The 27922-nt window shown below is 44.9% G+C and overlaps 1 protein-coding gene across 1 annotated transcript in view; it reads left to right on the top strand.

The window, feature by feature from the left end:
* The window catches only part of LOC132870682 (NACHT, LRR and PYD domains-containing protein 12-like), a 226962-nt gene that overhangs the window by 165576 nt on the left and 33464 nt on the right, over positions 1-27922 (top strand). The window contains exon 8 of the mRNA XM_060904455.1: positions 1994-2167. Within this exon, the coding sequence (XP_060760438.1) occupies positions 1994-2167 (174 nt within the window). The remainder of the gene's footprint in view (positions 1-1993; positions 2168-27922) is intronic.

Genomic DNA, 27922 nt, shown 5'->3' with positions numbered 1-27922 from the left:
ACCTTCACAGCTTTTGTTCTTTTCCTGCTGTAGCTCTGTGATTTATTGATTTCAGGTCAGACAGGGAGGGACAACACACAGAGTATAAGGGGAAGAACATGTCCAGTCTGTAAATCACTGGCACCAGGAACAAATAAGGACAGACATCCCAAGTGTCCCGGAAGTTCCGGGAGTCTCCCGCATATTGATAGCGGCTCCCTGATGCCCGCAAATTGGAGAATGTCTCCCGGAATCTAGAGCAAGGGAGCAAGAGTGTGCATTCGAAACATTAATGTCTGCATCGTGCATATGACGGAGTGCGCGAGGGAGACTGCGCGTGTGCCTGTTCATGTAGCGCATGCTCAACAAAGTGCATCCTGATTGGCCTACAGACATCCAAACTCATTTCAGGGAGGTGTCGTGACGCTCCTCCCCCCGATGGGGAAAAAAAGTCATGCGTCACGACACCTCCCTGAAATGAGTTTCTGCAGGTTGGGATGTCTGCAAGGAGCACCTGGCAACACACACACACACAGTTAGCCAAGTAGCTCATCATGAGTATCTCCATAAAACTCCTTCAGCACTGGGCTGTGATCATTTCAGTCGCTCACTAATTAGAAAACAAATCAAATGACTGACCTGTTCAGATAAATATGACTTTGCCTCGAACTCTGCCTGCTTCATCTAAACCTGACTTTTGAAACTCTTTTTCTCCTCTTATAAATATTTTAGATCAGACTCTTATTTCCCGATTTGGTGATCAGATTTGATGTTGCGTGTTTATCCCATGTGTCAGTGATGACGTGTGCAGCAGAAAACTCAAATCCGAACAGCTCGAACTGTGAATTACTGTTACAGCATTTCAGTGTATTGTCGACTCGGAGTTTGTACTTTTGCCATTTATGAAAATGAAATGGTGCAGTGAAAGATTTGAGGACCTATTTGATCATTTGTGTGAGTTTATTATGTATTATTTTATTTCCTTCAGGATCAGTTGTGATACAATTAAAAGGAGACGCGCTGAAGCTCTGGTCTCAGTGCTCAACTCAGAAACCTCCAGTCTGAGAGAACTGCTTCTGACTGGGAAGACACTGGATCTGTCTTGGAATAAACTAGAAGACTCAGGAGGAAAGCGTCTATGTGCTCTTCTGGAGAAGCCTCACTGTAAAGTGGAGAAACTGAGGTAAGATCATCTCTCTGAGAGTCACAATAACTCACTAAAGCAGCAGTTAATAGTTGTATACAGTGTTGTTTATCAATTAAAATTTTCTGTAAAAGTAAAACATGCAGAACAAATATATTAGTCATGATCATTTCTCTTCAGAATCACTTTTACTTTAAAGAAGTATTTAAAATGTCTTTACAATTAAATATGTGATCATTAAAAATCCAGTCAAGCAGAGATAAATTCTACAAAACCTGACTGTTCACTTTAACCTTTAAATTATTGACTTTTTGCTGAATCATTTGCACCTCGAGTAAACTTAATGTCAGTAACAGTGGTAATGTTTGAGTCATTATTAATAATAGCTTGTGATTGGGGGCAGCACGGTGGTGTAGTGGTTAGCGCTGTCGCCTCACAGCAAGAAGGTCCGGGTTCAAGCCCCGTGGCCGGCGAGGGCCTTTCTGTGTGGAGTTTGCATGTTCTCCCCATGTCCGTGTGGGTTTCCTCCGGGTGCTCCGGTTTCCCCCACAGTCCAAAGACATGCAGGTTAGGTTAACTGGTGACTCTAAATTGACTGTAGGTGTGAGTGTGAATGGTTGTCTGTGTCTATGTGTCAGCCCTGTGATGACCTGGCGACTTGTCCAGGGGGTACCCCGCCTTTCACCCATAGTCAGCTGGGATAGGCTCCAGCTTGCCTGCGACCCTGTAGAACAGGATAAAGCGGCTAATGAGAGAGCTTGTGATTGGTGAAGAGAATAGAGACAGTCCAACATGAGAGACATCTTCACAACCACTATTACACCAAGATGAAAATCTGTTGATGAAGTGTGTGTCATTGTGTCTCTGCAGGTTGTGGTATTGTGGTGTCTCAGATGAAGGCTGTGCTGCTCTGAGTTCAGCTCTAAGATCAAACCCCTCACACCTGAGAGAACTGAATCTGAATAATAATAATCTGGGAGACTCAGGAGTGAAGCGTCTCTGTGCTGTACTGGAGAATCGTCACTGTAAACTGGAAACACTGAGGTAAGATCATCTCTCTGAGAGTCACATGACCTGCTCCTCAGTAAGACACATTTTCTAATAGTGAGACTGAAGCAGAGGTTTTAGGTTCATCATCAATGTCCTGAGGAGGAAGATTGTTTCTTTTCACTGCACACTGATGATTTGTCACAAAGTCTTTGGGTCAGATGGACGTATGTGAGAAGCTGCAGCACAAAACGGGACTTGATCCGACTGCAATTTGTCTGAAATCACTGTGAAATTTACTACAACACTGTTACTAATCACACAAACTGCACCTGAGACACAAACTAACTGACCTCTTCAAAAAATTTAAGCTTTAAATGCCGTTATTTGAATAAAATGATTCATTGAAAGAAAGGAAAAGCAAAACTATAAATTGTGTGTCATCTGCAGAGCTGTTTGTGTTCCAATATTGGACTGATCCGCAAGTCGTCATGCTAATCTAGGTGGATCAGTCATCTCATCTCATTATGTCTAGCCGCTTTATCCTGTTCTACAGGGTCGCAGGCAAGCTGGAGCCTATCCCAGCTGACTATGGGCGAAAGGCGGGGTACACCCTGGACAAGTCGCCAGGTCATCACAGGGCTTGGATCAGTCATATTAAATATTAAATAAATTATCATAAATCAGGAAAGGGAAAAAAGAATACGAAGAGAAAAGAAATTGATGATGATAATAATAATAATAATAATTTAAAGAACTTGGAAAGAAATTGTTACAGCTGGACAGGAAGAAAAAGTAATTAATTCAGCGAAAAATAAACATAACTATAAAGGCACCATTTATCAAGGTAGAAAGAGAAAAAAAATCAAAATCTGTGATTCTTTAGAGCTGCACTGATTTGAGAGATATCAGTATCATGGGCTTCGCCACCATTGAATGTGAAGGGGGTGTGTCCCCTTCATATTTCATAATTCTTCGTTTGGATCCTCCCACATTTACATAAAATATTAGTTCACCCAGCGCCGTTTCTATTGCTTCGTGAAAGAATCCATTCCACTTGATCGATAAGAGAATACATGTACCACTGAAAATCCACTCCGGGCATTTCTTACAACAACTCACCACACGCGAGTGAATCTCAGCGAGAGCAGAGACATTTTGGTGCAGCTGCTCGAGAGTGAAGGAGGTGACATCAGCTCCATTGCCACCTCACAAAGTCTGGCTTTTGCTGAAACCTTATTCTTTTGTTATATGCCCTCAAAATTAACCCTAGGCCACGTTAAATTAATGTTCAACTAAACAATGAAATACGCTTAGCCTAATGGGGTATTCTTGGTTGATGATGGATTGTTTGCAGTATTTGCTCCCTCCCCAGACACAATGGACTTAAGGACATTCTTTACAAAGAAGCGGAAAGTCAGTCGAAATTTCCCCACAGGACAGGGTTTTTTTGTCCCAATGGAAATGTTAGTGCAGTTAGCTGGCTAGTCAATGTTAGGAGATGTATCAGCTAGCTTAATGTTAGCTATCATTTAATTCAAACCCAGTAGGGCGACCTTATTGTAATGCCAAGAATGAGGTCAAGTCTGCTCTGATGATATTTATTGATTCCCTGTTGTGATTTGAAGAACTTGTTTTGTCTGGTCTTTGCAAGTTTTCTGGAAAGTAACATGGGAAATCAGTGTATGGGGAAGGAATCATAGAAAGGAAAGCAATGGAGAGAGATGGATGTTATTCCAGGTGGATTGTGAAGGAAAGGGGGATAAAAGTTATGAAGTGGTAGAAATTGTGGTGGCACCAATGTAAGAAGGAGATATATCTATAAATCTATTTGTTATACTGATCTGTAAATGTTACTGTAGCACCACCATTGCACGTAGGTTGACAAAACTGCACTTGTTCATTGTGTGAAGTTCTCTTTTATGTGTCGTTGCTTGACACAGTGTAATTTTGTTATGAAGACTGCATGATGTCATGTCATTTTTGTTATGAGTATCACTAAATCGGAAAAAAGTAAAACGCACCCACTTAAGTCACTGTTGGTGGTTAACAAAATTGCACCTGTTCATTGTGTGAAGTTATTTTTTTATGTCACCGTTGCTTGACACAGTGTGATTTTGTGTGTTGAAGTTTGCATGATGCCATGTCATGCCTGTTCATTGTGTGAAATTATCTCATCTCATCTCATTATCTCTAGCCACTTTATCCTTCTACAGGGTCGCAGGCAAGCTGGAGCCTATCCCAGCTGACTACGGGCGAAAGGCGGGGTACACCCTGGACAAGTCGCCAGGTCATCACAGGGCTGACACATAGACACAGACAACCATTCACACTCACATTCACACCTACGGTCAATTTAGAGTCACCAGTTAACCTAACCTGCATGTCTTTGGACTGTGGGGGAAACCGGAGCACCCGGAGGAAACCCACGCGGACACGGGGAGAACATGCAAACTCCACACAGAAAGGCCCTCGCCGGCCCCGGGGCTCGAACCCAGGACCTTCTTGCTGTGAGGCGACAGCGCTAACCACTACACCACCGTGCCGCCGTGTGAAATTATGAATATTCTTATTTTTAAACATACAGTTGAGTGTCACTATTGCTTGGCACAGTGGCATGTTGTGTTACATCTAAAACTAACCAAAAAAGGAAACACAAAATAAAAAGTAAAATGCACCCATAAAGTCATTGTTGGTGATGAATTGTGTCACATTCATCTCATCTTAAGCAGAGCAGTGGGTTTAAAAACAGGCTGATGAATATATGGACGAGTTGAGTGAGGACTTATTGTTGAGTCTCTAAAATAGTCATTGAATTGAGTGACTTTTGTAGGTAAAATTAGGTGTTTAACAACCTGTTAAAAATACACCAGAATGCAGGAAATGGCATCTAATTAATTAAAAATTTTCTGGGAGACTCCCAAACCCCCCACCAGTGTGCCCCCCCCCAATTAAAAATGCTTCTGGCACCCCTGAGTATAACTGTCATATTTAAAAAGATTATCGATCAGGGCAGTATGCAGTTTTGTTGTTTTGGAAGCTCTCTTAATAACCCTAGTAAGTCATTCCACACCCTTACTCCTGCTCTAGAAAATGCATTACATTGCATTTCTGGTCTAGATTTTTTTTGTAAAAGTTCTTGGAAGTCGAAGCCCGAGTACTGTATGAATGGATGCTGCTGGTATCAATAAAAAGATTTAATATGTTGGTTGGGGCAACCCATTTCGAATGTCATGCGTTTGGCAACATACGGATACATAGTATAGGAATTTTACAGGCATTAATATCAGCATCAACAAAAAGTGGCACCGTGTGCTCATTTCTTTTTGCAAAAGACATGAAGCGCAGGGCATGTTTTTGTAGGATCAAAATCTAATTTAAGTAACATTTACTGGCAAGACCTCGCACTGTAACAGCATATGTCTGGAAAGATCAGAAACTGATAAATTTGACATAGTGTCTTAAAAGGTACAAAGTGCCTGAGTTTAGCAGTCATTCCGACAATTTTACTTATCTTAAGAGCTATGGACCCTTTTCACGTGACGTCACGACAAACGCGGCCGCCATTTTGGACATGTACTACCAGTAGTTTACCACAGCCAACATTGAGGAATGGCAGCAAAGAAAGTGTTTATTTTCAGCAAGACTTCCATCATGCCACTATATTGTTGTGCACCTGGATGTAGTAACCATCAACAAACAAGGCAAGGGTTATCATTTTATCGGATCCCGGTAGATGCTGACCGACGGAGAAGATGGATAGCGGCCATAAACAGGAAAGATTGGCAGCCCTCAGCATACCAGCGCTTCTGCAGTGACCACTTTGTTGGAGGTAAGACGAATAAAATTAGCCAGAAAAGGCATTACATTGCTGTTAACATTCTGTGGCGGCGAGTGTGTAACCAAATAGGCTAAAATAACCCATTGTAACCTCTTTGTTCTTCTGTAGTAGCTATTAGCTAATGACATTAGCTAGCGTTGTGTTCCTTTGCTGTTGGTAGACTGTAGGACAGATCAGAGGCAGTGTCCTACAAACAGCACTTAATTTGAGGGGGAGCAAGCCGGAGCGCGCTCCGGAACCTCGGGCGTTGGCTCCGGCAGCTATTTACACTGGATCCGGTGATCCGACACCTTTTTTGACTATGTAACAAAAAACAAACAAACATATAATTAAATAAAAAAATGCAAGTTTATTTAGTGTTAATGTCTGATTTTGATATCTGTCTTGTTGGTGATTTCTCTCATGAAACGACATCCACAAAATATCTGCAGATGAACTTAATTTGCAGTGTTATTACAAAACATGCCCAGAAGCGCAGCACCGCGCCCCCCTCCCCCCCTTTTTTCCGCACCAGAGCCACTTATCCTCTGCGCTCCGGGATCTCCCACTTTACAAATTAAGCACTGCCTACAAATAAGTGTTCAAAACAAGAGTTTTCAGATCAATACCTGTGTATGGCGATGGGTTTTTAACGACATAGGTATAAAGATCATGTGGGCCAAAGTCAGGTAAAACGAGGGCTTCGTGTACTTCCGTACGTCTGTAAACAATCCAGGCGGAAGCAGATAAACGTCGCTCTCTAAGCCTGCTAACCTCAATTTTTGCAAATACCTCTCCCTCTGCTCGCCCTGTAAATGCCCTATGTCGCTGGATAGCAAAGGTGTTTTCTGCATCTCGCTCCTTTTTCTTGTATGTTCTCCATTTGTCGCCTCCCTCGCATTCAAACCAATTCGAGCCGAAATCCGCTACAAAATGGTGGTCGCGTTTATGAAGGTCACGTGACTGAAAAGGGTCTATATGTTCAATATGGTCTCGTCTTCTTCCGCTTTATCCGGGACCGGGTCGTAGAGGCAGCAGTCTAAGCATGGAAGCCCAAACTTCCCTTTCACCATACACCTCGGCCAGCTCCTCGGGAAGAACACCGAGGCATTCCCAGGCCAGCCGAGAGACATAGTCCCTCCAGCATGTCCTGGGTCTTCCCCAGGGCCTCCTCCCGGGGGGACATGCCTGGAACACCTCCCCAGGGAGGCGTCCAGGAGGCATCCGAAAAAGATGCCCGAGCCACCTCAGCTGGTTCCTCTCGATGTGGAGGAGCAGCGGCTCTACTCCGAGCTCCTCCCGAGTGACTGTGCTTCTCACCCTATCTCTAAGGGAGCGCCCAGCCACCCTGCGAAGGAAACTAATTTCGGCCGCTTGTATCCGCGATCTTGTTCTTTCTGTCATTACCCAAAGCTCATGACCATAGGTGAGAGTCGGAACTTAGATCGACCGGTAAATTGAGAGCTTCGCCTTTTGGCTCAGCTCCTTCTTCACCACGACGGACCGGTAAAGCGACCGCATCACTGCGGAGGCTGCACCGATCCGCCTGTCGATCTCACGCTCCATCCTTCCCTCACTCGTGAACAAGATCCCGAGATACTTAAACTCCTCCACTTGAGGCAGGACTTCTCCACCAACCTGGAGAGGGCAAGCCACCCTTTTCCGGTCGAGAACCATGGCCTCGGACTTGGAGGTGCTGATTCTCATCCCAGCCGCTTCACACTCGACTGCAAACCGCCCCAGTGCATGCTGAAGGTCCTGGTTTGAAGAAGCCAACAGGACAACATCATCCGCAAAAAGCAGAGATGAAATCCTGTGGTTCCCAAACAGGATTCCTTCCGGCCCCTGGCTGTGCCTAGAAATTCTGTCCATAAAAATTATGAACAGAACCGGTGACAAAGGGCAGCCCTGACGGAGTCCAACATGCACTGGGAACAGGTCTGACTTACTGCCGGCAATGCGAACCAGACTCCTGCTCCGTTCGTACAGGGACCGGACAGCCCTTAGCAAAGAGCCCCGAACCCCATACTCCCGAAGCACCCCCCACAGAATACCACGGGGGACACGGTCGAATGCCTTCTCCAGATCCACAAAGCACATGTGGACTGGTTGGGCAAACTCCCATGAACCCTCGAGCACCCTATGAAGGATATAGAGCTGGTCCAGTGTTCCGCGACCAGGACGAAAACCGCATTGTTCCTCCTGGATCCGAGGTTCGACTATTGGTCGAATTCTCCTCTCCAGTACCCTGGAGTAAACTTTCCCTGGGAGGCTGAGAAGTGTGATTCCCCTATAATTGGAGCACACTCTCCGGTCCCCTTTCTTAAAAAGAGGGACCACCACCCCAGTCTGCCACTCCAGAGGCACTGTCCCCGACCGCCACGCGATGTTGCAGAGGCGTGTCAACCAAGACAGCCCCACAACATCCAGAGACTTGAGATACTCAGGGCGGATCTCATCCACCCCCGGTGCCTTGCCACCGAGGAGCTTGCAAACCACCTCAGTGACTTCGGCTTGGGTAATGGACGAGTCCACCTCTGAGTCATCAGCCTCAGTCTCCTCAGTGGAAGACATGACGGTGGGATTGAGGAGATCCTCAAAGTATTCCTTCCACCGCCCGACAATGTCCCCAGTCGAGGTCAACAGCTCCCCACACGCACTGTAAACAGTGTTGGCAGAGTACTGCTTCCCCCTCCTGAGGCGCCGGATGGTTTGCCAGAATTTCTTTGAGGCCGACCGATAGTCCTTCTCCATGGCCTCCCCGAATTCCTCCCAGTTCCGAGTTTTTGCCTCCGCAACTGCCCGAGCTGCAGCACGCCTGGCCTGCCGATACCCGTCGGCTGCCTCAGGAGTCCCGGAGGTCAACATGGCCCGATAGGACTCCTTCTTCAGCTTGACGGCATCCCTTACTTCCGGTGTCCACCACCGGGTTCGGGGATTGCCGCCACGACAGGCACCGGAGACCTTGCGGCCACAGCTCCGAACAGCTGCGTCCACAATGGAGGTAGAGAACATGGTCCACTCAGACTCAATGTCCCCCGCCTCCCTCGGAAGCTGGGAAAAGCTCTCCCGGAGGTGGGAGTTAAAGACCTCCCCAACAGAGTGCTCGGCCAGACGTTCCCAGCAGACCCTCACCATACGTTTGGGCCTGCCAGGTCTGTCCAGCTTCCTCCTCCGCCAGCGGATTCAACTCACCACCAGGTGGTGATCAGTTGACAGCTCAGCCCCTCTCTTCACCCGAGTGTCCAAGACATAGGGCCGGAGATCAGATGAAACGATTACAAAGTCTATCATCGACCTCCGACATAAGGTGTCCTGGTGCCACGTGCACTTATGGACACCCCTATGCTCGAACATGGTGTTCGTTATGGACAAACCGTGACTAGCACAGAAGTCCAATTACAAAACACCACTCGGGTTCAGATCGGGGAGGCCGTTCCTCCCAACCACGCCCCTCCAGGTGTCACTGTCGTCGCCCACGTGAGCATTGAAGTCCCCCAGTAGCACAATGGAGTCCCCAGTCTGAGCACCCCTCAGTACCTCTCCCAGGGACTCCAAGAAGGCCGGATACTCTATACTGCTATTTGGCCCGTAGGCACAAACAACAGCAAGAGTCCTCTCTCCAATCCGAAGGCGCAGAGAGGCGACCCTCTCGTTCACTGGGGTAAACTCCAACACATGGCGGCTGAGCTGGGGAGCTATAAGCAAGCCCACACCAGCCCGCCGCTGCTCACCACGGGCGACTCCAGAGAAGTGGAGAGTCCAGCCCCTCTTGAGGAGCTGGGTTCCAGAGCCCAAGCTGTGCGTGGAGGTGAGCCCGACTATCTCTAGCTGGTACCTCTCAACCTCCCGCACAAGCTCAGGCTCTTTCCCCCCCAGCGAAGTGACATTCCATGTCGCAACAGCCAGCTGCTGTGTCCGGGGATCAGGTCGTCGAGGCCCCTGCCTTCGACTGCCACCCAATCCACACTGCACCAGTCCCCTACTGCTACCTCTGTGGGTGGTGAACCCACAGGAGGTCGGGCCCACGTCACCTCTTCGGGCTGAGCCCGGCCGGGCCCCATGGGCAAAGGCCTGGCCACCAAGCGCTCGCATACGAGCCCCAACCCCGGGCCTGTCTCCAGGGTGGGGCCCCGGCTGCGTCATACCGGGCGACGTCACGGTCCTTGTTTTTTTCTCCATAGGGGTTTTGGTGAACTGCTCTTGGTCTGGCCTGTCACCTAGGACCGGCCTGTCACCTAGGACCTGTCTGCCTTGGGAAACCCTGACAGGGGCATAATGCCCCCGACAACATAGCTCCTAGGATCATTCAAGCACACAAACCCCTCCACCACAATAAGGTGGCAGTTCTAGGAGGGGGTTCAATATGGTATTTAAATGTAATGCTGTGTTCACACTTATACCGGTACAAAAGTGGTATAACTGTATCGATACAAAGTATTCCGGTACAGTTTAGTGCATCTGTCCACACTAGCGAGAAATGTTTGCGGTTTTCTTTCACGGTAGTTGAAATGCGTGTGCGCGAAATGTTTCCGTGGTTACCGAGTAACTTCCTTCTGAGAATATATGGCATCCGTTATTTCGAGATCTCGAGAAAACAAAACAATTAATCTGTGATCTCGAGAAAACAAAACAATTATTTCATGATCTCAGCTGGATCACTGTATCTCCGTCGGTAGAGACGAAGCCAGGCCAGTCTTCTGCGGAGGTGCCGCGGACTAATTTTGAAATTATCCCTTATTAAAAGACTTAATGCAATCTCTCCCTGTGTCAACCCCTGATCAAAATATTGCCTTATTAGGTGATCAATTATTCCAGACATTCTAATGACCAAAGTTGCATCTACACAGAATGAGAAATAGCCCCAAAGTCAGCATATCACAAGTCTCTTGGCGCACCTGAATGAACCATTTCTCAGCTGTTTACTCGAGACCGTGAAATAATTTTGTTTTCTCGAGATCACGGAATAATTGTTTTGTTTTCTCGAGATCTCAAAATAATGGTTTTGTTTTCTCGAGATCATTAATTAGTTGTGTTGTTTTCTCGAGATCCTGAATTAATTATGTCATTATCTCAGGATAACAAGGTGAATAAAAAAAAAGGATTATATGAAGGGCCTCTCTCGGCTTCCGTACGGATGAAATGACGTGTGTGTGCTTTTTGTTGTCAATGTACAGTCTGTATTTCTGGTGGTCATTTATTCAGTCGAATTGTATAAAATGCGCGAGGCCGTTGAGAAAGAAACAAACGAATATCTGTTCTTCACTATTTTATTCAGCGAAGACATCGATTGAGGTGTGTGAATTTGTGCATGTGCATTATATTTGTATAGATACAGAACCACTTCATCTGTCCACACTACAGCGAAGTGCTACAGTACCGATACTGTACCGGTACGAAACCCACAAATGTATATTTGTGGGTTTCATACCGATACAGTTATACCGCTACAGTATCGGTATAGTTGCTAGTGTGGACAGGTGTTGCGGTACGAAAGTAGTTTCATATCGGTACAAAATCCCTAGTGTGGACAGGGTATATGATTACTCTCAATTAAGGTTCCAAGATATTTAACATAATCTTTGCACTCAAGGTTGGGAGGTTTGCCTTTTCCATTATCCATCCATCCATTATCTCTAGCCGCTTTTCCTATTCTACAGGGTTGCAGGCAAGCTGGAGCCTATCCCAGCTGACTATGGGCGAGAGGCAGGGTACACCCTGGACAAGTTGCCAGGTCATCAAAGGGCTGACACATAGACACAGACAACCATTCACACTCACATTCACACCTACGGTCAATTTAGAGCCACCAATTAACCTAACCTGCATGTCTTTGGACTGTGGGGGAAACCAGAACACCCGGAGGAAACCCGGGGACATGGGGAGAAAATGCAAACTCCACACAGAAAGGCCCCTGTTGGCCACTGGGCTCGAATCCGGACCTTCTTGCTGTGAGGCAACAGTGATAACCACTACATGACCGTGCCACCCCTTTTTATGCCTCCGCCACCGTAAGGTGCAGGAGGCATTATGTTTCCGGGTTGTCCATGCGTGCGTCTGTCCCAAAACCTTGTGAATGCGATATCTCAAAGGCTAATGAAAGGAATTTCACCAAACTTTCACTATTTGTGCGCTTTGGGACAAACATGAACTGATTAGATTGAGATCAAAAGGTCTAAGGTCAAGGTCACTGTGAGGTCAAATGTCTGTCTGAGAACCTTGTGAACACGATATCTCCAAGGTAAATGAAAGGAATTTCACCAAACTTTTACCATTTGTGCATTTGGGGACAAAGATGCACTGATTACATTTTGAAATCAAAAGGTCTAAGGTCAAGGTCACTGTGAGGTCAAATGTCTGTCCGAAAACCTTGTGAACACAATATCTCCAGGGCTAATACAAGTAATTTCACCAGGTCAAGATTACTGTGAGGTCCAATGTCCATCCCCAAATCACAACTTAATAAGGCGTGTAGTCTACTGGACAGAGGCATCCCCATCGGCGCCATTGGCGTCGAGTTCTATCTAGTTCATTATCATAGATTGATATTTTACAGATCCTGTCATCTCAAACTTTGAAGTTGTGTGTTTCAGCAGTACCCTGGTGAAAAAACTCACAGGATCTTTAAGGATCCATGAGGATTGTCAAAGACCTGCCAAAGATCCTGAAAGATAAGGATCTTAGAAAGATCTTCATTTGCAAAATCATTTGAAAAGATCCTCAGGGATTTGACAAAGATCTTTTAAGGATCCTACAAAGATCCTCATAATGATCCCCACAAAGATCTTTGCAAGAATCCTGCAAGATCCTCAAGGATTCAACAAGGATCTTTCAAAGATCTTAGAAAACTGAAGATCCTTGATGATCTTGGCAAGAATTTGAAAGATACTTGAAAATCTTTTGCGAATCTTTGTTGGGGATCCTGCTGAGGATATCAAAGATCCTCACAAAGAACTTTACAGATCCTTGAAGATCCTTGAATGATTTTCACCAGGGCATGTTCATTGAAATATGTAAAAAAAATTGCTTCATGTGCAGTTTAAGTCTTTGTGGCAGTTCGTAGGAGGGGGAGGAGCACAGAAAGACAGCAGGCCTGAATAAAGTTCCATAACTTCATTTATTTTGCTCTTTTCAGATGCAAACATACTCTCACAGCCATGCACGCATGCACGCACACACACACACAAGTCGTCTGGCTGGGGAGAGAGCTCACTTCCTCTGCTCTCTCTCTCTTTATATAGGGCGCGGTCACTGGGAAGACACACAAACAGGTTAATTGACATCAGGTGTAGTGATTCAACCACTTACCTTCCCTGACTCCGCCCTCCGGTCACAGACCGGCGCTTGACCATGCCCCCACTGCCACATACCCCAACCGCCCGACTCAGGCCGGGCAGCTGTCCGGCCTGCAGCTGACTCCCCCCCCCTTGACGGGAGAGAAAGTCCGCCACAATCATCTGCGCCCCCGGCCTGTGGATCACCTTGAAGTTAAAGGGTTGGAGTGCCAGATACCAATGGGTGATCTGCTCATTGGCATCCTTCATGCGGTGGAGCCACTGGAGGGGCGCGTGGTCCGAACAGAGGGTGAAAGGGCGTCCCAGCAGGTAGTAGCGGAGGGTGAGGACTGCCCACTTGATTGCGAGGCACTCCTTTTCAATGGTGCTGTAGCACCCCTCGCGTACCGACAGCTTTCTACTGATGTACAGCACTGGACGGTCCTCCCCCTCCACCTCCTGGGACAAAATGGCCCCCAGCCCTCTGTCCGACGCATCGGTCTGTTACATAAAATGGAGAGAAAAGTCACGGGAGTGTAACAGTGGCCGCCCGCACAGTGCAGCCTTCACCTCAGAGAAAGCCTGCTGGCATTGCTCCATCCACTGGACTGGATCTGGTGCCCCCTTTTTAGTGAGATCAGTCAGCAGGCTGGTGACATCTGAATAATTAGGTATAAACCTACGATAGTAGCCAGCCAGCCCCAGGAACTGTCTCACCCCCTTTTTGGTCTTGGGCCTCGGGCAGGCCACAATTGTTGCTGTCTTGTTAATTTTGGGACGCACCTGTCCGTTGCCCAAGTGGAAGCCCAGATACCGTACTTCCACCCGCTCAGTCACACACTTTTTTGGGTTGGCTGTGAGACCCGCTCGCGTCAGCGACCTAAGGACGGCCCTCAAGTGTTGTAAGTGCCGCTGCCAGTCATTACTATAAATAATGATGTCATCGAGGTATGCGGTCGCATAGGTGGCGTGGGGGCGGAGGACCCTATCCATCAGCCACTGAAACGTAGCGGGTGCCCCAAACAGCCCAAAAGGAAGTGTGACAAACTGGTGTAAGCCGAATGGTGTGGAAAAGGCCGTTTTTTCTCGGGATAATGGAGTCAAGGGGATCTGCCAATAACCCTTTATTAAATCCAGTGTCGAGTAAAAGCGAGCTGTGCCTAGTCGATCGAGCAACTCATCAATACGAGGCATTGGGTACGTGTCGAATTTAGACACCGCATTGACTTTTCTATAGTTTACACAGAACCGGACCGACCCGTCGGCCTTGGGTACCAAGACCACCGGGCTGCTCCAGTCACTGTGGGACTCCTCGATGATGCCCATTTCAAGCATGGCCTCAAGTTCTTCCCGAACCACTTTTTTCTTGTGTTCGGGTAGCCGGTAAGGGCGGCTGCGCACTACCACCCCCGGGGGCATCTCAATGTGGTGGTGCTCTATGAGGTTGGTGCAGCCAGGCAGGGGCGAGAACACATCCGAAAACTCAGTCTGCAACTGGTCAACTTCCATGAGTTGGGTCGGGGAGAGGTGGTCTCCACAGGGGACTGGAGAGGTATGCGATGCCAATGCTCCCTTTTGAACCTCCGGCCCCAGCTCCGCCTTCTCCGGAACCACCGACACCAACGCCACGGGGACCTCCTCATTCCAGAGTTTGAGCAGATTGAGGTGGTAAATCTGTAGCACCCCAGCCCTGTCCGTTCGCCTCACCTCGTAGTCGACGTCCCCGACTCGCCGTGTGACCTCAAAGGGTCCTTGCCACTTGGCGATCAATTTGGAGCTCGACGTGGGCAACAGTACGAGTACTTTATCTCCCGGTGCGAACTTCCTAAGGTGCGTACCCCTGTCGTACAGGCAGGTTTGCCGTTCTTGGGCCTGCCGCAAATTCTCCTGGGTTAGGTGCTTGAGTGTGTTCCATTTTATTTTTTAGTTTTTGTAGCCATTGTAAAGCTTTGTAAAGCAGGGGCGTGTTTAGCCTATTTTGGGGGGTGCTCAAGCACCCCCAAAAACGAGCTCAGCACCCCCTAGCTCAGCACCCTCAAAAACACTGCTTTTGGACGTAATTTTCAGAAATAAGTGCCCTTGCGCACTGCGCAATGAATGTGTGCGCGGCCGTGTGTGTGTTCTTGAATTCACCTATTACGTGATAGTTCTATGAGCAGTAAAATACTTCTCCTCCTTGCGTCCCCTCTGATTGGGTTGCCTGTCCGCGCGAGTGCTTGCTACAACATGGTGTTTTTTTTAACTGGATTCCACGCCGATGAGGAACTCGAAATAGCACCTGAGTATTACTGGGATAGCGAGATGTGAAGGTACGGACTGGAGTTACAGTTGTTAAACACAACACAATAATATGCATAATGCAATATCGATGTTCCCTGGTCTATGAACAGAATGATAAAAACGACATTTATCATCCATATCGAGATACTTTTGTGCAGAGCTGTACAAGTGCTACGGTGCTAGACCACCGTGCGTTAGTCAATTTTATTTAATGTAACATAGCGTTTACGTTTGCTTATCATTTATATATTTATATTTATATATTTATCTTAAATAACATCATAATAATTAGCAAATTAATCAAAACAGACACTGAAATGTACATGCACGAAGCAAACAATTAAACAAATGACTATCAAAAGAACACGACCAAAATATAACAAATAATATAAACTAATGTAAACTAATGTAAAATCATAATAATACACACTATTATTACACAATACACAATAACACATTAATTAACAATTACCACTGTTCAAAATGAATAGCTCCAACATTACAAATGCAGTAGTAGGTCTTGTTTAGTTAAAAATATAACGTAAATATTTGTGTCAGTGGTCGTAAATGTGTAGATATCAGTTTATTGGGTCAGCTTCTGTTAAAACATTGCATAAGTCTAGTCTTGTCTAGTCTAGTCTTCTTGTCTAGTTAAGTCTAGTCTAAATGCGGAATAAACGTGGAAACACTGTCGTTCAAGCCAGGTGCCTCTGTCAGCTCTGGGGGCTAAGCACCCCCAAAGATCAGATGCTAGAATCGCCCCTGATTGTAAAGTATAGCAGTGTAACAATGTTCTAACTATAGAAATAAAACTTACCAGTTAATAAATTATTTTCTCACAAACATAATGCAAAACTGTGTTATATTACCAATATAAAATACACAGCTGATTTTCCCCTCCTCAGGTGCCTCACAGACTCCTCTCCCCTGCGCTCCACAGCTTTAAGCATTACACCAATTTTCGTATTTTCGCAGCTATGAATGACCCCAATCCCCCCAACCAAAAAAAGTAGGCGTACACCATGCTACTTTTTTTCCTTTGAATGGTAATAGACAACACAAAGACGCAATCGGACAGCAACTTTTTTTGTGAAAGTCTCTCTCTCTCTCTGAGGCACCTAAGGACAAAAAAAAAATAATTCAGCTCCCCAACTCGGCTCCCACCGAAGAGCCGGCTCCCGTCGTTCACTTCAAAGAGCCGGCTCTTTGAACCGGATCGTTCGGGACCGACACATCACTACCGGTTTACTACTGGCCCAGAAAAGAGGGATTACAGCTGTGAAAAGACAGGATTGGGAGCCAACAGAGTACTCCAGACTTTGCAGTGATCGTTTCATTTCAGGTTAGTTTATCAGTTAACGCAATTTTGATAAAATATATAGCAAAAAGTAAATGGGTCAGTGTTTGTTAACCCATCTGAGCAGTGAAACAAGGCAGTGTTAATTTGTCTAGGGTTGAATGTAGCAGACATCAGACATAAAACGCAATAACAGAGGCTAGAAAGAAACGGGACACAGAAATAAACAGGGAAATTAAGTAAAAAGAAAGAAAGAAAGAAAGAAAGAAAGAGAAAAAAAAAGAAAAAAAAGAGCGCGGATCTCCAAACACATGAGAAGCCTATCTTACGCAGATATCATGCGGACTCCACACACGCATCGCGTCTGAAGTCATAACTCATCAGGGGAAATCGTGTCCGCATTGGCATGTTCAAAAAACAACCTCGCGTCAACAATGATACCACACGCAAGAAAAAAAAAAACAGTCAGGCTACTCAACAACCAACCTGGCAGCAGCAGTCGTTGTCATGTAAACACAACACTTCGGATATGCAAATGCTTCCCGTTACACACGATTGCTATGTCAATAAACATCATTTTGCCAATATTTTAGAGACCCCCCAACATTTCCCAAATCATGTTTTCAAAGGATCTCATGTCTGTTTCAGGGGATCTCGGATCCCCCGAGTAACAAGACAGTGTTGTGAACATAGCCTACCTTGTACCGTTTCAAACTGCTGGGGTCATCCTTCATCAAACTGTTGACTTCTGTCGACAACCTTGGCTCCATACCAAGGCTGGGTACAGTGTTTGTGATAAAAGACAGATCCAGTTTAACATGAATCAAAGCTTACTTTCTTGTTAAAATGTGCAAAGGTCTCCACCATCTCATACTGCCTTGCACTGAAGGACTTAAGCATGCCGTCCAAAATGGCTGCATCACATGACTTGGTCACGTGGGTGAAATACCTCAATATATGAGACCGTGCATTCCTCACTGCACTGAATTGCATACACTACGTTGTCCTGTTTGTGTCTGGGTATTCTGTCCTTAGGGTGGACCAGTTTCTGCTTCAGGGTGTTACTGGGTCTGAAATGTACCGGAATGTTGTGTTTGTAGAAGATCCTCCTGAGTTTCTCAGATAGACCAGAAATGTAGGGAATGACAATGTTCTTGCGTTTGTTCCTGTTATCCTCCTTGTCCATTATGTTCCTTTTCTTGCTCTTAAAGAGGCCAGGACTCTGCTGTCTACCTTCTTCTTAACAACAAAGGACACCAGTGGCGGCTGGTAGTCTTTCAAACAGGGGAGGCTGGTCGGTTACGATATTTCCAGATTTTAAAAGAAAAAACACATCAATTTTGCCCATACTCTTGCCTCTGATCTGGCTGATTGTTGGCAGGGTCACAAATTGTGAAATAACAGGTTCTTTTGGCCCATTAGCCTACTGTCCAATATACATGATGGTGGCGTGGGGGGGGGTATATTTTAATATTTTATATTTTAAAATTGTGGCATGTTGTTTAAAAATTGACCTCGGCTGTGTTTTTGTTTAAAAATGTTTTCCAAATTGTAGCTGTGTTTAATTCATATCCAGAAAAACATATATTCCAATATAATATACTCAGCATAAACATTTTAAATAGATTCTATATTTTTGGTCCATCCATGACATATTACTAAAGTAGCCTATTTACTGTTGTTGATGTGGGTCACTTGCTGTTAGCCAATTCACTTTCTCGTACCAGGAGAGCTGAAAGGAACGAGTATTATTCCCTACCTTTTTCACCAAGTCAATTTGAGGCGTTGGTCTACCCTGCTCTTTAATTTTAATTTTTTCCTCGAAAGGAAGACTGGCAAATGGCTTCACCAAAATTAAAATCAGCAATGCTTGGCATCTGTGCGCAGCTTTCTTGCTAGCTGACTAGCCCCCTCAAGTTCAAGTTCAGTCACTCAAATAAACGAAATTTCTGGAACTAAGATAGCAAACTTGACAACACTATATTTACACTTTATTTACAATGAAAATATATACAAACTAAAAAAGCTGGTAGAAACCGTATGTAATGAATGAAATCAAAATGTAAGCTGAGCTCTTACAATACACCACAGCACTTGCAAATCTGCATGGGACTGAACTGATGTTGCCAGATACTGCTGACGTTATCCAGCCCAAAATATGTTCAAAACCTGCCAAAAAGCACTTAAAACCACCCAATCTGGCAACACTGTACCTCTGCCTGTCTATAGTTGAAACAAGCTGTCAATCAAAGAAAATATCCGGCCGCTTTCACCAATCACCAGTCTCCTCGCGGAAACTGCCATGTCCCGCCCATGTGAGGCTCGGAGTCCGTGGGCGGGCATTTTCGCAGTATTTGTCCAATAATCATCTTGCATTTTGAGATTGAAAAGCGCAGAGCTCCCAAATGCCATTGAAGTCCATTGAGGCTGGGAGTCCGTGAGACTCCGTGGGCGGGCATTTTCGCAGTATTTGTCCAATAATCGTCTTGCATTTTGAGATTGACAAGCACATAGCTCCCAATCCACTGAGGCTGGGCTGCATCACGCTGTCACGAGGGGGAAAAACTTACGCACACATTAGGCGAACTGGGGAAAGTTATAACGGAATGATTTCGCACTGTAGTGGGTTGAGCACATATATTTATATGATTCTGGATCTGAAATAGCAATGTTATAAGGTCGGCTATAACATAAGCCTAGCACAATTCATCCTACACAATGTTTGTCATTTTTAGAGGAGGCTAAGCCTGCCTCGTTGTCTTAGAGCAATCGCCCATGAAGGACACTCATTTCAGGATTGCAACGTATGCATTTTAGCCAGAGAGGATCGTTGGTATGAGCGAGGAGTTAAAGAAGCCATTTTTGTCAACCTGGAACAGCCATCACTGAACAGAGGTGGGGGTCTAAGACATCATTTATCAGCCACCTACAATGCAGTCCTTGGCACACTTCCCAGACAACTGAATCAGAGTTAGTAGAGGGGATGGTTAGGAAACCCAGCAAACTTCAAAGGGATAACTCTTTATTATGGTTTAGGCTTGATCACGTGACCCTGAGAGTGCACACTAGCAGAGTTAGTAGAGGGGAGAACCGAGAAAGTAGTATTTCAAACGAGCGATATTTTCCTAGATTTCTTTACTTTAGCAAAACTTTATTCAAGTTTCCAGAAATGCCAGGCCGAAATTGTGCAGTTTTTGGTTGTGGGTCTTGCAGAAGAACCAAAGGAATCGGCATTTTTAAGCTGCCATTGGGGAGCAATGAAGCTCATAAGAAATGGCGAGAGGAATGGCTTGGGGAGCTAAAGAAGACGAGAAGTAGACCAAGATTTTAGAGAACAGATCAAAAGTGATACAGTCTACACCTGTGAGAAGCATTTTGCACCTGAAGATGTCAAAATATGTAAGTATTCAGTTATTGTTTGTTATTGATCAGTGAGTCTCCACGCACCGGTTTGAGACCATACAACGCTAAGCTTTAGTTGAGCTTCCCTTTACTAATTTTTTCTTTCTTTTGAACTATGTTTTCTCAAAATATTCCTTTGTCTTAATTGGTTTTTTCTTTTGCTTTTTTGTAGTTCACTCCGAAAAACTAACAAAAAAGAAACCCATATTTGGCGCTGTGCCTAAGCTGAAAATGCCTAAGAGAAGCCATGAAACCTCTAACAAGGCTCTATTAACTATGTCTGGTCTGGTATTTTTCCCCACAATCATTACAAAGTATTTCTGTCGATTGAACCTGCCAAACAAGAGAGACCAATGCATTAAAGCATGGCCATAACAAAACAACAAAAGATGTTCAAAGTTTCTGATCTAAAACTACATGAAAACGAGAGTTCGGGTGCAAATGTTTTTTAAAAAAAAAAACCTTGATCTTAGGCATGAACTTGTATTTTTGGTTGATATCTAGACCACAAGAGATCAAGTTCGAGTTTAGTCTGGGCAGTCGCGCGGCTCAACTTTCGCGCAAATTCACGAATTTCATACTCACATCATCAACTGAGGTTGTAAAGTGCTCCTCTATTTCTTCATTTTCCAATAAAATATCTAAGATAGCATCAAAATCAATCCCAAACAAGAAGTTGTTGTCAGATCCGTCCGCTATGTTTGTTGTTGCCGGGTTAAAGTGCGCACTCTCGTGCTGATGTCACGGTACAGTTCAACTTCAAATATGAAACAATAGGACGGTCCTTTGAAGTTTGCCGGGTTTCCTAACCATCCCCTCTATTGAGGTTTTTCACCTGACGTCACAGGGTCACGTGACGCCCCGGTGTCCGCCATTTTGAAGGTCAAGCTACATACTAACGCTGCAGACAGAGAGGGAGAACCAGCTTGAAAAAAAAAAACGTGTTACAGACACCGGATCCAGTGTAAATAGCTGCCGGAGCGCGCTCCGGCTTGCTCCCCCTCAAATTAAGCAGCGCACTCCGGCTTGCTCCCCCTCAAATTAAGCAGCGCGCTCTGGCTTGCTCCCGGAGTGCTCCGGCCGAGGTTCCGGAGCGCGCTCCGGCTTGCTCCCCCTCAAATTAAGTAGCACGCGCCGGCTTGCTCCCGGAGTGCTCCAGCCGAGGTTCTGGAGCGCGCTCCGGCAGCTATTTACACTGGATCCGGTGTAAATAGCTGCCGGATCATAATTACAGTAAACTAGTAAATACAGTAAAGGAAAAACTTGAGACTGAAAGGTTTTAACAGTCATCCAAATGACTGAACGTAAACATTGCTACAGTAACATACTAGCTATGTTGTTGACATTAGCTAGTGCTAACAGCTAGCTGCTAGTACACTGCTACAACACAGACACCGACCCTAATAATACAGTTCTTGGTCATTGCCTGGTAACAGCAAATTTATAACGGGCCATGTCTCAACAGACTAAGAAGTTATTTCAATGACATTTAATAACATTTTGTTTATCCTGAGGACCGAAAGTAAATGAAAATGTGAACAAACCTTAGCTGTAATAAGATGGTGACCACTGGCTCCAGGGACGACCCACTGATGTAGGCATGTTACCCAGCCTGACACAAAATATTTGTAGGTATCCAAACTCTTATACACTTTCAGATCAATACCTGTGTATGGCGATGGGTTTTTAACGACATAGGTATACAGATCATGTGGGCCGAAGTCAGGTAAAGACGAGGGCTTCATGTACTTCCGTACGTCAGTGAACAATCCTGGTGGAAGCAGGTAAACATCGTTCTCTAAGCCTGCTAACCTCAATTTTTGCAAATACCTCTCCCTCTGCTCGCCCTGTAAATGCCCTATGTCGCTGGATAGTGAAGGTGTTTTCTGCATCTCGCTCCTTTTTCTTTTATGTTTTTCGTTTGTCGCCTTCCTCGCATTCAAACTGATTCGAGCCATGACGTCCAAAATGGCAGCCTAACGATGCATCACATGACTTGGTCACGTGGGTGAAAAACCTCAATTAAGGCTACATCCACATGACAACGGCAACGAGATGTTATTTAAAAATACATCGCGTCCAAATGGGCAACGATCAGTAAAATATCAGGTCCATATGGCAACGCAACGCTTGCTGAAAACGATGCAATACACATGCCACACCTCTAGGGGCGCTGTAAGACGGTCCCTTCGGAGACACCAGAACAATAGAAGAAGTAAGGACGCATGCGCATAAACTATTATGCGCGAGACTTCATATTAGCCACAAAGTCAGGAAAATCTGTTCGTAAAATTACATTATAATGACCAAATACAATGAAAAGTATTTTTCCAGTCTTACCTGTGAAAGGTAATCCCATGTGATCTCGTTTGGACGGTAAACCTGTTGGTACAGTTAAACGCAGCACATGAATGAGGCATCTTTATTCTCCGCTTTGACCTATCCAATATGGCGGCAAGGATGACGTATGATTCTACGCGGAAGGCGGCGTCTTTAATGGTCCGGAATAAATTGAATGCTACACGTTGATGGATTAATTTGTTGTTCTACGACCTTTTTGAGGAATGTATTGTAGGACTTAAACCAACATCTGAAGAGGTAAGATCGCTCCTTTTTTTCCCTATTTTTGCTGGCGGGATTGACTCTGCCCTAAGGGCTATTTTCTCTCTCTCTCACTTTGCACCATTACACAATAAATATTCACAGTGAAAATATTTTGTAAGCGCGTTTCATGAACCAAGTTATAGGATTTGTTGAAAACTCGCATCGAGTTCATTACACTTCTACCCGGCGTGAAGCACTCACAGTCATGTGGTTGTGACGTCATTGTAAACAAATCCGTTCTACTAATCCAGACGACTTCGCAACGGCAACGTTGCCAGATCTTTCCACTCTGGAACCCGTTCTCAAAAAGATTGCGTTTTGGGCACCCAAAACGCCGGTGCCGTGTGGACGCCAGGCCTAAACGATAAGCAATTGTATCGGAGTCACCTGAATCCGTTGCCGTGTGGACAGGGCCTAAGTATGACTGAATGCACACCAAAACCCAGCTGTTTTCAGTGTCTCACAGGAGAACAGAGAGAATCAGCATTCCATTGATCACCCTAACGGGCAATCCATTGATCACCCTAACGACTCTCGAGGCCGTTCACAACCAGCCCCCAGTGACCCACACCAACAGGATGACTCAACGACACCTTAGGCCAAGTTTACATTAGACCGTATCTGTCTCATTTTCTTCGCGGATGCACTGTCCGTTTACATTAAAACGCCGGGAAACGGGAATCCGCCAGGGTCCACATATTCAATCCAGATCGTGTCTGGTCTGGTGCTGTGTAAACATTGAGAATACATGGATACACTGTGCTGAGCTCTAGCTGGTGTCGTCATTGGAAACGTCACTGTGACATCCACCTTCCTGATTCGCTGGCGTTGGTCATGTGACGCGACTGCTGAAAAACGGCACGGACTTCCGCCTTGTATCACCTTTCATGAAAGAGTATAAAAGTATGAAAATACTGCAAATACTGATGCAAATACTGCCCATTGTGTAGTTATGATTGTCTTTAGGCTTGCCATCCTTCCACTTGCAAGTGGTAAGTGACGCGCATGCCCGATATGCACTGGGGTCACACACACAGCGGCTCAGTCCCGAATCACTGCTCGTGCACTTCACTCGTGCGCTCTGTGAGCTGCGCAGGGCCGGAGTGCGCACCCTCCAGAGGGCACTCGCTGTTCAGGGCGGAGTGATTTGGAGCACAGCTGCTGAGGAGGAAGCGATGAGCTGCACTGACACTTACGTGCTGAATTAGTCATGTGATTAGCGTATCCATGTATTGGCATTGCTGTGTGCACGCGAATCGTGTATTGGCGTTGCTGTGTGCACGCTAATCGTTTTTAAAAACGTTAATCTGATGATCCGCTGATACGGTCTAATGTAAACCCCACCTTAGATGAGCTTTTCAACCATGAGAGGATAAATACCTGATACTCCCTACTAGTCAGACAGAACTGAAGAAGCCTTTCAGATGAGAGGTGAAACATCTTCAAGAATCTTCAAGCAAGTCCAGTTGCTCTCTTTTAACACCCACAGTTTACTATGACCTGGATGACTGAGAATCTTCACAGATATCAGTGTGACATGATGATATCCATACGTCATTCCGTAACACATTGAAATATATATTCAGAATGTTTTTCATATATTTATTTAATAATTAAGTCGATGTACTTGCAATGTACAAGAAAAATAATTGAACACCAGCAGCAGATTCAACACCAGTTTCCCCCACTGACTGTGAGAGTCCCTCAGAGGCGCAGCGCAGTCTGTGGATTCAGCTGAGCGAGACGCTCTTTGTTTTGAACGAGTGGTCTGGGTCTCTCATAAATTCCGAGCAAACTAAAGGACTACTTGTGCGACGATGTTGTTCAGGAAAACCACGTTAGCTTGACGGTGGATCTTAGGAGGTAATTAAATACACTCTTGGCTGAAAGAGGCTTTCAGGAAACCCACCCCTGTTCAAAAAAATGCAGCAAGCACTTTGAACTTGATCAGAGGCGGAGTTTACTGTGATTTGGTTTTCTCCTGTCACGAACACAGCGTATGGCATCGCATTTTAGAAAAGAAATGAAAATTCATCTGCTGATATGAAAGCTATGTTTCAGAGTAATGAGTAACAGGAACCTTCAGAGAAATGTCCTGCACAGACCCGTTGCAACAAGGTAGGCAGACTTGGCAATTGCCTAGGGCCCCAGCCCTCGAATGGCCCCCGCTGCCGAACGACTGGTTATGTATTCAATAGCAATGACAACTTTTTGAGCGCGGCAGCGCAGCGCCTAATGACACTTGTTGAAATACCCTAGTTCCAAGGGGGGCCCCCTAATGCACAACAGCGCCTCCCTACATGCTTTGGCCGAAAAGTGCAATGACAGTCTGTTGTCAACCCCTCAATGCCCATCTCCGTCCAGTCAAGTGGTTGCAGAGCTCCGCGGCAAAAAAAAAAAAAAATCAAATATGAAGCAAAATTATACCTCAGGGAGCCAGAAGAGAGAGAAGAAAAGGGAAGAGGAAGACAGAAAAAAACAAGACACTAGTAAGTGAGAATGTACACACTCATTAATACCAAGCGGGTCGACAAGCAAATTTGGTAGCTAGCTTACATTAATGGTAGTTATCTTGTAGACAGTTTTTATAACAGTGATGTAAACGTTGTCATGCACAACAGGCTTACAAACTTGCAAGGACTGGCTGAAAATTCTAATATGTGCCACACAAATAGGTGAAAGACTGTCAACTTCTCCCAGATTAACTTATTGTGTTTATCAAAATGTCATAGTCAGAGTTAGTTTGGGACTATAACGTTGGGAATGGGGCATATTGGTGTAATATAGACTTGTACAGCAATTTAAGCATTGCACTACGTTTACTTCTTACACTTCCTGTGTCAGTTGCCTCAAGTGAGAGGAGCTTTTCAGCTCTGAAGCTTATTAAGAACTATACGAGGTCTGCCATGGGCCAAGAGAGGCTCTCCGGACTGGCACTGATGTCAATTGAATGTGATGTCCGCAGGTCTTTGGACATGGAGGGTATTGTGGCTGCCTTTGCTGAAGCCAAAGCCCGCAAGCAGCAGTTTTAGACATTTTGCCCATGATTCTAGTTGTGTATTCTTAAATTTTTATGTGATTTTCTATACCTTTTGCACTTTTCTGTGTGTGCTGGTTCTTATTAAGATTCTTATTCATGTTTGTAATCATTTAATCACCATTTGACGTTATTTCTACTTGTGTATATACTGTAAATATTTAGTGTTGTGTTATTTGCACATTTTATATTACTTTGTCTTATTTTCATATTTGATTTATATATATATATATATATATATATATATATATATATATATATATTGTGTGTGTATATATTTTGTCTATTGTGTTTAATTGGGTTTGATAATTATTTATAACAATGTAAATAGTTCATTTATTAAGTAAAAATTGTAAGAATGATTACAATATGTATGATGTTTATTTATTAAGTCTTCAGTGGGTAGGCGGCCATAAAGCCTTTCATCGAGGGGGGGATAATTATGGGCCCCAGATCCCCCTTTGCCTAGGGCCCCCAAATAGCTTGAAACGGGCCTGGTCCTGCAGTCTCATCTCATTCTCATCTCAGTATCTCTAGCCGCTTTATCCTGTTCTACAGGGTCGCAGGCAAGCTGGAGCCTATCCCAGCTGACAACGGGCGAAAGGCGGGGTACACCCTGGACAAGTCGCCAGGTCATCACAGGGCTGACACATAGACACAGACAACCATTCACACTCACATTCACACCTACGGTCAATTTAGAGTCACCAGTTAACCTAACCTGCATGTCTTTGGACTGTGGGGGAAACCGGAGCACCCGGAGGAAACCCACGTGGACACAGGGAGAACATGCAAACTCCGCACAGAAAGGCCCTCGCCAGCCACGGGGCTCGAACCTGGACCTTCTTGCTGTGAGGCGACAGTGCTAACCACTACACCACTGTGCCGCCTGTCCTGCAGTCAAGAGTCCAATGTTTGTCCTTCAAATGTAGTGGAGTAAAAGTCATAATTTTCCAAAAAATTAACACTCGAGTAAAGTATAGATACGAAAAACTTCCCTAAATTCAGAACTCCAGTAAATGGACTTCGTTCCTGTCCACCCCTGTTTTGGGATGTTTTGAGTTTCAGGTGATCCAGGGTGTGTTCATACAAATAGATCAGTCGATAAATTAGGGGATAACAGTTGGATGTAGAATTGAACAATACTGAAGGGTAGCGATTAAACATGTGGAAAGTAGTTGATGTCCTTGAAAGAGAAAAATGTTTACGTGTCAAATGATGTCCTTTTGTCCCAAGAAGTATCGAAGCTGTGAGCTGAAGATGGAAGCGACAGCCAACTAAGGGGTCATCCATAATTTTCATCATTATCATGAGTCTACAAAGAGTAGACTTTTGAGCAACCCCCCTCCCCCTAAAAAGTGTACATTAGTGGACAAAAAAATGATGATGGATCTACGTGGAATAGGAATTCAAAATAAAACCAGGTCTTGTATTACTTTTTATTAAAATCGGATGACAGGACAATACAAAGATTCACAAGAGAAGAAAAGAAGACACAAGACGGGTCCAGAAGTTTTCGTAGAAAGCAGGTGATTCATTTTACAGTCCCCCCAGGATTTCGCGGGCCTTTTTTGTGATTGCTGCGGGCTAAAATGTCTGATGTTGCGGGGGGTTTCCAAAAAATTGCTAAGAAATTTGGGGCGTTTTTTAGGGTTTTGTTGCAATTACATTGCGGGAGGAAGTGAAAATTGCGAGAAATTGTTGTGATTTTCTCTTTTTGTAATTAAAATTGAGTGATATGTTAAATATTAAGTTATTACTGAAAAACTATTGATTAAAAAACAAAGACACTGAGAAATGGTCCTATAAACAACTTTACCAATATAAAAGATTACTAGGACTACAAAAATGCAGAAAAATAGGCTTTACTTATCCAAATGCACCTGTTGGTTCAAAAGTTAAAGTGCATAGAACCTCACAGCACAACATGAAGTTACCTTAAAATATAGTATAAATGCCTCAGCTTTCATGTAAGAAAAAAACCTATTAATACTAGTCCTGTGTGCAGGCAGTCTCTCCTGAAGACTAAATTAAACAATAATTATAAACTAATAAAATAAATGGCTCAGGCTTCATAGAAGGAAAAAAACAATATGAA

This window comes from Neoarius graeffei, chromosome 22 (genome assembly GCF_027579695.1).
Source record: "Neoarius graeffei isolate fNeoGra1 chromosome 22, fNeoGra1.pri, whole genome shotgun sequence".
NCBI lineage: Eukaryota > Metazoa > Chordata > Actinopteri > Siluriformes > Ariidae > Neoarius > Neoarius graeffei.
Note: the sequence above shows the minus strand (reverse complement) of the source record. Positions and strands in the feature narration are given on the sequence as shown.